The following is a 12,393-nucleotide window of genomic DNA, read 5'->3' on the forward strand; positions in this document are numbered from 1 at the left end:
AAAAAGGCCGAAGGCAAGAGCGTAGCCCCTATATTTTGTCAGAGAATACAACGGGAAGAGAGAATCATCCCAGGTACTACGAACAGAGGGAATATAATGCGGAGAACAGGTGATGGAAAAGCTGAGACGCCAAATAGAGTATATGGAGAAAAGTTAAGGTCAGTGACAGGAGGAAGCAGCCAGCACTCTTAGGCTGGAGTGAGGGCGGGGCGGGCAGACTTTCTGTCAAGTTCCAGGTAGTAAGAATTAGGGTCTGCCCCAAGTACTCAACTCTGCCACGTCAGCCAGAGGCAGTGCATACACAAATGAGTGCAGCTGCGTTCCGATCAAACTTTATTTGCAGAAGCAGACACAGGGCTGAATTTTGCACTCAGGCTGAAGTTCAATGACCCCTGGGCTAGAGAGAGAAAAAGAATAAATGCTAGGATCAGGGTACAGAAAAAAAATGTTGCACTAGGTACAGGGATGTCTTCTACCTTAAACGGCTGACACATAATTGCATAAAACAATGGGTCAGAAGAGGGGCCATGTGAGAATAAATACTTATCTCAGTGCAAATTATCTAAAATAAAGAAAATCCATAACTAAAAGGGCACTATGGTCACTCATACTACAGTCCCAAATGAAAGGGCAAGGGTGTGGTGTCTATATACGCAGATTTTCTGAATACAATCAGTGACCCATCAATTCCATATTTTATCATCGTGTTTTTATCCCATGAGACTAGTTGATGTAAGAGAAGCAACTGCTGTTAATTTTCTATCTCTGTAACTGTGATATACATTAGAAAGTGAGAAGTAAGGTTTGGAAACAGATCTATTCACAGAAAAAATTGTGCATAGTAAGTATCTAAAAAGAAGCAGTTATCTGATTCAGGTCTTTTTAAATAAGATTTTCAGTTCTCTCTTTAAAAGGCTCATTAGAAGGAAAACAAAGGCTTTTGTATGAAACCTAAAGCTATTTTTTAAAGGCAATCTCTATGTATTTACTGTATTAAAATCAAGGTCAGTATCAAAATCAAGGAAACGGGGAATCCTCTGGCAGTCCAGTGGTTAGGACTCCGTGCTTTCACTGCCGAGGGTGCAGGTTCAATCCCTGGTTGGGGAACTAAGCCCACAAGAGACCAAAAAAAAAAAAAAAAAAAAAAAATTCAGGAAATGCTTTAGAAGACAGTCCACAAAGACTCTGCCATTCTGGGTCCCTCTAGATGATGTAAAATTATAAACTTATGGGTCTAAGAGCAATTATTTAAATAAAGTTAAGTTATTATAAGAATAACTTTGAGGTGAAAGAGTCAATGGCATTTTATAGGTAATAATACATCACTTAGGACTAGTAAAATTTTAGATACTCATAGTAAGTAATCTTCCTTATATGAAACTTCTGTTACCTAATTTTTAAATATGATATGGAAATCTTAAAAAAGAAGCTTATAGTTTAAAAATACCAAGATAGGTTGATCAGGGTATTTTAACTACTTACACAGAAGGTTAACCACAGAGTCTACAGATTTTCCACATGACTCATTTTCATAAGCTAAATTAGAAGCTATCTCATGTTTTCCTCCAAAACTGCAAACTCTAAGCAGCACAATGTCAACCTAACAATTGAAATTCTTCACCAATATATAAATGGCATCTCTCATATAAGATCACGAGTAGCTTTCAATGACCTATTCATCTAAGGTTTTATTAAACATTGTATTAGGTCTGGGCATTTAGTCTCTGAGCCCAGTGCACTGAAGTCAAAATTCTAGAAACTACAATGATAGGGAAAAAAGAAGATGACAGTTCCAGGATCCTCTGTTCCTTTCATATTTTTGATATCTTTATCCTGGCCGTCAACATTTTTCCTCCCCCTCTTCACTAACCTCTCCTGTCCTCCTCTAGACTCCCATATTCCCCAAGCTCACAATTTTTCTTTCTAGCCTTTATGTTCTTCCACAAACTGCCAGTGCTCTTCCACAGGCCGGAGCTCCCTAACTAAAGATGGTTATTGATGTACAGTACCAGTGTTTTAGTGCAGCAGCAGAATCAATAAATGAGAAAATACTGCTTTGTCAGGTTTCGCCAGAGCATGCTGGGAAACTTTACTGCTCTGAATGGTTACAGCAACTCTTAATACATGAGAGGGAGAGCCGGGCTCCCTTCTGTGGAGAGAAATGATGTTCTTCTACCCTCTAGTGACTATAAAGGAATAAGACAAAAGCTGGAGGAATTTTTGAGACAACTTCACATGATTATTTATTGTCTCTTAAGTTTATTTCTAAAAAGAACCAGAGTCTTGGAAACCAAGTGAACAGGTAGGATTTTTTAAAAAAAAGAAGAAAACCACCTTAGCTGGTTATTTTTAAAGTGCTCAAAAATGCAAAGGATATACATTTTAGGAAGAGTCAGAACTTTGATTCCTCTGGATTTGAAAAAGCAAGGTTTAGAAAGTTTACCTCTTTCCTAGGAACTAGTCAGGTTACAAGTCTCTCCTTCTCTCTCTCTCTTTCACATACACACTTTCTTACAAACACACGAAATCTTTGTTCCAATCTCCTTATTTTATAGAGAAGTAAACAACTGCAGTGTGGTGAGGTTAGAAATGAGAGATGGCATATATCTGTGTACACATGTGTGTGTGTATAAATAAATGCATATACAGAGATTGCCCACGCACCCACCCCTCATACACGGACACATCACGGCCACCTCCATCTTGGTTATTCCTCTTTTAAAAGCAGTAGACCTGCTAAGTAAGTTATACATAGTATTTTTGGTTTTGTTTACATTTACATTAATTTTGACATTTAGTCACTTAAGTTACAATGTGTTACCTTAATAACCTGATAATAACACATTCCTACCTTGCTACACCTATACTTTTTATATATTGCACAGAAGTATATAATTGTTTAAAAAGATACTAACAATGTAAAAAAGTCACCGGTATTTCATGGAGAAATCTTTAAAGAAACGCTCACAAAAAAAAAAAAAAAGGTAAAATAAAAGTATATAAAAAAGATTTATAAAATATACCATGTATTCTTCTCAATCTTTTCACTGCCCTTATAACAGTTTCCACCTAATGGTAAATAGCTTTCTAAAGGACTAAATCTAACTGCACTACAGCTCCAAATAATTCAAGCTTAATGAAGTGTAACATTCTAACATGGCCGGTACATATAAAATGTCAACACTAAAACAAGTGTAAGTTCAAACATCTGGCTATGCCCTTATTACATGAAATTTTAAAAGGGAGTTTGTTTCCTTTTTATTCATAACAGCAGTAAGAGGAAAAGAAAGCCTTTCCATGTAAAGGTTGGATAATAATCTTGTCTACATTTGTCTTTGCTACAAAGGTAAACCACATGATGTAAAGAAAAAAAACAGCTATATTTACCTTGCTGGCACTTAACTGCTTCCGATTTGACCAACGCTAAGGATTATGTCCATTGAATCGTGAAAAATGGCAAAATAAAAGAGAGAAATAGAGCTGTTAACAACATGATGATGTTATCATGCTAGTTAGATGGTGCAGACCACATTCAAACAACTGACACCCACATTCTAAGGTTTCAGAGAAAACACATTTGAGCAAGAAAATAGTTAGAAACCTAGAAAAATCACATTTCTGTGGTTGTGTTACATCATTTTCTCACAGTATTCAAAAATGAAAAGACAAGGACATAGAATACTGCGCAGTCCTTACAAGTACATTTATATTTTTATTTGCCTGAAAACACTCTAATTTTACCTCGAAAAGCAAAGTGGAAAGGCAGGTTTTTCCTACCTGAAATATTCAGATAGCATTATAAAAATGTTTAAGAAATTCATGGACAAAGTTAGTTCATGTTTAGGTTTCTGTAGTTTTAGATACTAGAAAAAATAATTCCATTGCCCTCTGCTGAGAAACTCTCAATATTCGAAATAATAGGAAAAACAATCTGAGTCATTTCTTCACAATGAAGAAAAATAGGCTAATGTACCAGTGAGGGAGGGAAGAAAAAAATGTTCTGAACAGCCAGTAACTTCACCACTGTTCTCCTTTTGATCTCTCATTTGTCGAGCTAAGACTGCTGAATTTCGTCTACAATTAATGTTCTCTCCTAACAAAATTCTCTCATTACTCCTGTCACCGTCCAGTACTACAAAGCTCTACTCTGGCTGGTTAACCAGCTAACCGGATGTTAAAACTTGGAAAAATTTGGCAGATTACAACTCAATTATGAATCTAATTGAGCAGCCCATAGTAACTATTATGATTAAGGAAAAAAATGCCTTTAGGCAAATGACCTATCCACATTGCCAGTAAGTCTCCCCAGTAAATTAGAAACCAGAAAACAAATTGTCTTTGGAGAAAATCCACTTATATTCCGGGGACCAGCAAGTAGAAACGCTGGTACAAAAATGTCTTGAAAATATTCTTCAGGAAAAACACTTTCCCTGGTGAAACAGTAAGCTCCACCACTCAGCATGTGACCCAGAGTTATAGATACTACAATCTGGGTATTAATATCAGTTCTTTTTGTATTTTCCCAACAACATATGAACAAATATTTTCACCCAGAACAACCACTAAAATTAATCACCATCTTGCAGGTACACATGGCTATTCCTAAATAGCCTTTTGAAATACAATTCATTTGATTTTTATATCACCAAAGATTAAAAAATAGATAAGGAAATTAATGGAAAATGAGTATTACTGTCTACTTACTACAATATTAAGAGCTACCATATATCGGGTGTCTACTCCATGCTAAGCACTATATTTGATCATGTTGATCTTCACAAACCTATAAAATAGATAATCTTTCTTTTAAATCCACATTTCACAAATTGTAGCTGAGAATTAAGTAATTCTGTGAATTTGACCTGATCACTTAACTTCTCAAAACTAAAAATAGTGGAGTCGGGATTCAAACCCAGGCAGTCTGATGACAGAGCTCATAATTATAACTAAAATCCTATTTTTGCTGAGAAAAAGAGACAGAGGGCAGGTTTATCAGCCCTCCACCCAGTGCCTTACCTCCTAACTGTACCATGCCCGTAGGCACTTAAAATCCCTGGCCCTGAGGGTCAATTCACGGACATTTTGCACATGTTAAGATTTTTACTGGCTTGGCTCTAAAGCAACAAAGACTGCCTCAATGACAACGGGAAGAAATACGGGTACAAAACCGAGAATTCAAACTGAAATCTCTCCATCAGGCTTTAAATTAAAATGGAAATTTATAAACAAATTATTCCCAAATAATCTCAGTCTCCTGTGTTAGTTACCCCATTTAAAAACCCAATATAAGAATATCTTTAAATACTAACTTAAACTCAATGAAAAGATCAACAGTTTTCTGATACCTACTCTATCCAAAGGGCCCCTGATACACACTGTAAGTTGAATAGCCACACATGGCCAAGGATAAATTATTCCTTGCTCAGGTATACTTTGAGCAAGTATATAAACAGAAAAATAACACTACCAGTCAGAACAAATAAAACAGGCATTATCATTATTATTCTTTCTATAATACTCCATTTTATTTATATATGTACATCTATATACACACACATATACATGTATATGTATATATATGTATATACACTCGTATATATAGTAAATAGATTGTGCACTAGACCCTTCCATTTTATTTATATATGTACATCTATATACACACACATACATATACATGTATATGTATATATATGTATATACACTCGTATATATAGTAAATAGATTGTACACTAGACCCTGCCAGACAAGCAAAGAACAAAGAAAATGAGAAATCATACCAGCAATTAGATAATGCGTACCATCTGACAAACTCTCAAAAACAGGGTGTGGAGGAGTCAAGGAAAGAAGGGCCAAACTAAATAGGATGACAAGTGTGCCTCCTTTTAGGGCTCTGAAAAGATAGGCTTTGAGATGTTTTCCAAAAACAAACTCAAGCTGCATTGAGTATTAATTGCTCTGCAATTTGAAATAAATTTTGACTAAAATGGCTCTACTTAAAAACTCCAAATTTTGGCAATATTTCAACATATTTTAAGTGCCAGTAGTACTGCTAAATACCATCCAATACACTACAGAAAAATCCACGTGTGGAATAAATACACAGCTATTATGCAGCTGAAATATGCAGCTATCTTCATGAGGTAATTATCCAAGTTTACAAACCCCACTTAAATATGTAAGAAATTTTCAGAACATATCAGCTGGCAATTATGCAACCACGTGGCAAATAATATGCTCATTTCCATGGCATGTCATTGTAACCTGGCATCCAGCTCAAGGAACCAGTCACCTACTGGATGCCCTGCCACTGAATCCAATGGCAATGCCATCAAAACTAAGAGAAGTTAAAGGAAATCCTCCGTCACTATGTTGGGTAGAAAAAAAAATTATTTTTGACATCAATTTAAGACATTTTAGCATCAAAATATCAATGTTATTGAGGCCTCAGGTTTTAATAGTGCCACTTCTTAATTAATAAATGGAGATCTCCCCCCCAAAGTTATCATCAAGTAAATGTTCATAAGTAAAGAATTCACATTAAAAATAGCAACTGTTTAGTTGACCCTCTGGCAATTGAAAAATCACTGTGCAGTTTTTTTGTTGTTTTTTTTACTCCTTTAAACTATCTTCAGTGAGTTTACTAGTAAATCACTCACAATTTTCATCATGAAAATAAATTACAACTAACTGCAAAGGTAATGTCAAAATGAAGAATACTCTCCACACTGACCCCACTGACTCAATTCAAGAGGTATTATTGGAGGCCTATTTTATAAACAGGCTTCAGATTTTCATACCAGATTCTAAACATGCTGAAATTTTAACACATCTTAGTCCTTTTTCAGGTAGCTGTTTTTAATTGGCTTTTTAAATACCTTTCAAATAAATGACAATCCAAGATGCTTTCATCTTGGAATTTTAAGGTATAATATCAGAATATAAAATAAGATTACGGTTTGTATTCACATATTTGCTCCTAAAAACAGTCCCCATCATACTATCACAAAATCCAATGCTTTTTGATGTTACAGACATCTTTAATAGGTAATGCATTTACTAGAAATTTCCATGTAACAGACTAGAGAATATTAAATGTGTGTCTTCCCAGAAGAACTCTCAATAGAAAATTTGGTAGCTAAAAGAAAAAGGAAGATGAAACAGAAATGCTGCAAATGTATACTTGATCACCTTAGTAATGTACAACACAATGACTAAATCCTGGGAACAGCTTTTCATAACTAAATAATGCCTAAGTCATCTAGTACCTAAGAAAACAGTAAATGGAAACCTTAACATTTAGAAAAAGCATATTTTGTATGATCTGTGACAAGCAAACCATAAGCAGCATAAACAATAACAGCAATAGTATTATTGCTACAATATTAATAATGTTTACATCCCTAGCCAAATTAGAGATCATTCCTTACTGGATTTCTTTCCAGGTTTCCAAAAGAAAGGGTGTACATTATCACAGATAGGTACTTTAAGTCTCCATACAGTTTTTCCCCCTACCCAAATAAATACAAAAATGTCAGTCATCTGGCAACCCAATTATCAAAGAAAAGTTGCAATGGAGAATTTTAAAAAGAACAAAAGGGTCACACTCACGTGTCTCTTGAAATCACGCTGTTTTACTACTAGGTTCAAATTTAATACAATCACTCCCATGTCATCTTCTAAACTGTTTGGATCTTCCAATTTTAAAATATGTTCAGTCGTTCTGTAAGCAAAAAGCAACAAATGACGGTAGCACTTATTGGTAGTACTTTATAGCCTTAGAATACATCAGGAGATTATGATAAAAATCTCCTACCTCTGAACAGGGGTGAGACACAAGTTAAAAAAAGCACCAGATTCAGTGAAAATAAACCAACCATCTTCAGGGGTAGAGAAACTGTTTGGCATTGCCTAATTCAACAGTTGGTCAACTGATTCTTCTCCCCTACTGCCCAAAGAAAATGTAAATACTTGTTTTAATTTTAAGGTAAGCAGGTTAATGAACACGAAAGTACAAAATTCAATACACCTTTTAGGTTACATTATAGGAGATGTAATATCTGACCAATATATATTTGGGAGCTAAAAAGCAAAAACAGAAAAACTCACATTTTAAAGCACTTTCATTTACTCAGATTTTGTCATTTGATTATCTTGAGTTCCCTCTAAAATTCACTAATAACAACTAGATGGTAAAATTACAATACCTGTTAAGTTCAAGATCACTCAAAACGACAAATGCAGAACCCATGAAATCAGATGTAGTTAAATCTCGATCATACACCTATAAAGAAGAAGGGGGCCAGTAACACACATTAATATGGCAAACCAACTGAGTATATCAAAGTATGGATAAATGCAATAGGCTGGGAATTTTGAATTCAGTCTTATAGATCTAAAAATAATTTGCACAGTATAAAGAAGAATTTAACCAAGCTGATGGAGAGAACAAAATTATTCAAACCTGTGCATTTTGCTTACTATGGCCAAAATAACAGAAAATACTTTTAAGGCAGTATTCTTATGCATTAAGATATCACGCACAATGGACCACTCTCTGTAGTTTAAATGGTCTCTCATTAAAATTTTCCGCAGTGAGCAAATCTGCCAATTAAAGAGAAATTTGCTAAATATTCTATAGCAATCCCATCCTGCACTCAACTCATGCAGTTTTAACCCAGATGTTAGAGCAATTGATGCTTACAACCGGTAACTTAAAGCTCTCTGAGAAAGGCTTTAGTACTTGTCACCACTGCACTGGCAGTAATAATTCTTCCACATTCAGTAAGTTTAAATACAATCAATGGAGATATTATTTTCACTCTGCTAGATCTGAGAGTAACATACAGTTTGACCAACGGTATAAAGAATCCCTTCCATACTTATATTTTTAACCTAGTGCTTAGGAATGATACAAGAATGAATTTGGGGAAGCTGACTTTTAAGAGGGCGAAGATGGCTGAGAAATAAATGTTTTTAATAAAAGAGCAGATTTGAAAGTCATCTGGGATTACCTTCACACGCAGCTTTTGATCAAGGCTTTGTATTGGCAATAAGACTATTTCGTCCCAAACTGGGTTCAAGTTCTTATATATGACTTTACTTTTGTACAGAGTCTTCCCATTCAGCTTAAATTTCACATAGGGATCACTCGTGCCTTTAAATGAAAAAGAGAGCAAGACAGGTTTTAAAAATATACGTAAAAAGCCTAGGATCTCCATTAAGTAAAGATTCTTTCCACGCTCTCCAGGCTCAAAGCACTTCACTGGGCACACCCAGAACAAATGCCTCCCTGCACAGAGACTGAGGGCCCCAGAGGTGGAGAGGGGAGAGAAGTGAAACATCTGGGGTAAATGACTGATTCTTCTTTGCCTTTCATGGTAGAATATAAATGGGCTCCTTGAGCTTTTTCTGTTTGGTTTCATTGTGGGTATGTCATCACTCTCCTACCCACAAAAAATTCAAGAAATAAAATCCACCAGCACCAGCCAAGCATCTCAGGAGTCCTGGGGAGAAGCCCACTCCTCCTAAGAATGGCAGTGAGTCAGTGAAAATGGAAAGAAACCATTTTCAAACATTTGGCCAGATGGCTGACTCAACAGAACCCTGTACTTTATAATATAATCATAATAAATCAATCAATCCCTGGAACCACCGACTCAGAAGATGGGGCCCGGGGACTCAGACCCCAGAACCAGGGGCATAGAGATTAAACTGACAAAGTTGCCATTCTTCACCCCCCACCCCTGCACCTGCGGTAAAGTAGAGAACATTGTCTCCCCCTGGCCAGCTGAAAGCCCCTCAACAAGGCCCTCCGACCCGCCGGCCTCGGGCCAACACCCTTGACCTGCTGCCCCCTCCCGGGAAGCTTTGAAAAGGAATGAATAATGTCCCGCTATAGCCACTATGTCCAAGGCAGAAAGAAGGGCTGATGATGGAGCCTCCTCCACATTTTTCAGATCAGTTGAGGAAAAAAAAAATGCCCACAAACATAATACCAGGATTAATGTGTTGTGCAAGTGTGCCATCATACTCAAGACACAGAACAGTGACTGGGACATACTTGCACATTACTACCTAGTGAAGGATGAATAAAGGAGGCACAAATAAATGAATAATCCACGAGGGCATGAATGAAGGCCAGCCGATAATGCTACAAAGAAAGGAAAAATATCTAATTGGGGGAGGTATGCTGGTATAATTCATCGTGAAACAGACTCTGAATAAGTGCTCAAAGACCAACAGTCTGTTTTGTTCACTGACACATTCCAGGTGCCTTGGACAATGCCCAACAGAGGCCTCCACAGATTTACTGACATGAGTTCTTGATATTAAAGTCAAGCCAATGTAGTCTAAGAATATTACATCAAAAATTAATAAGGCTACTCTGTCACAAACATTTCCAACTCGTTAATACCCACCATGAATTATTTCAATCATTTTTTTTTCAGCTCTTTCTGAGGTTTCTGCAGGATGGAAAACTCCTGAACACGAATGCAATTCTTACCCCAACTATTTTAACTGGGAGTCACATCACTTGGGGGCAAGATAATACACACTGGCTAAAAGTCTTAACAGAGTAACCAAGGTACCATTTGGATAATTCAGCCATTCCAGTATGGCAAGGCTACTAACTTTAAAACAAAGAAATCAAGTTACAAATATACACGTATACATATTCGACACTCACGTTTTAAGTTTGGCAACAAAGGGGCAGAAACCCAGCAGTCTTTACTTTAAACCTGGACACACACGTACTCGCACACGCTTAAGCAGCAATTCTGAGCAGGACAGTAAAAATGAAGGCATTCCCAGCCATTCAGTGGAATAGTCACTGGTGAATCAGTAATCTGTCCACACCCCCTCTTTGAGAGTACAAGAGAACACCTGCGGCAAGTCAGATTTTAACAGTCATTCTGATATATATAGATAAAAAAAAAAGTGGGGGGAAAACGCTAATAAAAAGAGGCCTTTAATTAAATGAAATTGCCACTCTGGGATTGGGCCTTCATGCTTGTCAGCGTGCTCTCAAAATAAACATCTCAAAACCAGGCCTCGGTGGTGTCACTTTCTCACAGGCAAAGCATACTGGGTAATCCCCAGGCATCTTGACAGCTACATAATGTTCATACTGTTTCACGGGTGAATGGCAGCAGTTGCATGAAAGAAAATATTAATGTCTGGAATTAATAGAAAAAGGGATCAGGGTTTACAAAGCCAAACAAGGAACCAGGGTGTCAAGTGAGTACGGCGTTAATTGTTAGGGAAAATTTGAGAGGGGGGTGGGCAGGGGGCACGTAGTGATTTTTTTCTCTCTGAGCCTAAGTGCCTCACTGTCAGGCAAGTGACATCTTAACTAGGCAGGTTCTGAAAAGGGGTCGCCGCTCAGGAATGCAACGCCCAGATTATACAAATGATGAGATGACACCTGAATGGGTGGACTTTAACCTTTTTTTCACAGGGCCCTTCATAAACAATGAGGCTCCTTGGAATAAAGAGGTAGTGTGGAACTTTGGGAGGAGAGTGAAAATAGGAGGCCAGAGACGGTGCCTCCCTCCTGGGGTCACCACCCATTCTGCCATGTGGACTCAACAGAGTCACGGAGCCTCAAATTTAGAATATGTAGCCATCACGCATCCAGAGGCGGAGCTTCCTGCTCCCATGGAAAAGGTACTGTGGTTCTGTGTGTGCCGAGACAGACTGACAGCCACTCACTGCTCCTCCAGAAATGCTGTGCCAATTCACACTCCCGACAACAATGCGGGACAGTCCTTATATCTGCTCATGACGCTCTGGATGGTCACGCCTCCCTTGACCCTGTACCTGTCAGGCCTGCTAACATCACTCACGTGCCACAAACACAGGTTGCCTCAGAGCATGGCTCAGTGTTACTGAGTACTAAGGGGGATGGCAAAGGAAGATCCATCCCAGTGCCTTTTCTTCTGTACCTGCCGGGCAGCAGGCAGATGGTGTATATATAACCCAAGGTCCAAGAGGTAAGTGTCAAAACAGAATAGAACTTGGGGGTTACACTAGTTCACAGGCGGGAAAGGTTAGCTCCAGCTGGGGTATCAGTGGAGGCTGAAATAAAGGAGATGGGAATTGAAACATGGGCGGATCTGGCCAAGCGGAAAAGGACTGAGGCCATTTGGGCTGGAGGAACCGGCACTGAAAGGGGAAAGATGCCAAAATGACTAGATCTGTGCGGTGCCAAGCAAGCATTTCAATACATCCAGAAATTAAGGGGGGAAAATGTATAATGAGAAAGTTAAAAACCCTGGTTTTGAGTCAGACTGAAGTGCCTTAAAAATCACAAAATAAGGAGTTAAGTTTTTGTTCTGTAAGAAATATACGGTAGTTTTGTTTTTCCTGTTCTCTCTTTTTTTTTTTTTTTTT

At 37.6% G+C, this 12,393-nt stretch overlaps 1 protein-coding gene across 1 annotated transcript in view; it reads right to left on the reverse strand.

Moving 5' to 3' along the window:
* The window catches only part of MCTP2 (multiple C2 and transmembrane domain containing 2), a 254,744-nt gene that overhangs the window by 140,591 nt on the left and 101,760 nt on the right, over nucleotides 1-12,393 (reverse strand). Inside the window, exons 5-8 of the mRNA XM_055088201.1 lie at nucleotides 9,012-9,154; nucleotides 8,205-8,281; nucleotides 7,609-7,720; nucleotides 3,388-3,423 (exon numbers count right to left, since the gene is read on the reverse strand). Coding sequence (XP_054944176.1) covers nucleotides 3,388-3,423; nucleotides 7,609-7,720; nucleotides 8,205-8,281; nucleotides 9,012-9,154 — 368 coding nt within the window. The remainder of the gene's footprint in view (nucleotides 1-3,387; nucleotides 3,424-7,608; nucleotides 7,721-8,204; nucleotides 8,282-9,011; nucleotides 9,155-12,393) is intronic.

The sequence above is a fragment of the Physeter macrocephalus genome, chromosome 11 (genome assembly GCF_002837175.3).
Source record: "Physeter macrocephalus isolate SW-GA chromosome 11, ASM283717v5, whole genome shotgun sequence".
Classification (NCBI taxonomy): domain Eukaryota; kingdom Metazoa; phylum Chordata; class Mammalia; order Artiodactyla; family Physeteridae; genus Physeter; species Physeter macrocephalus.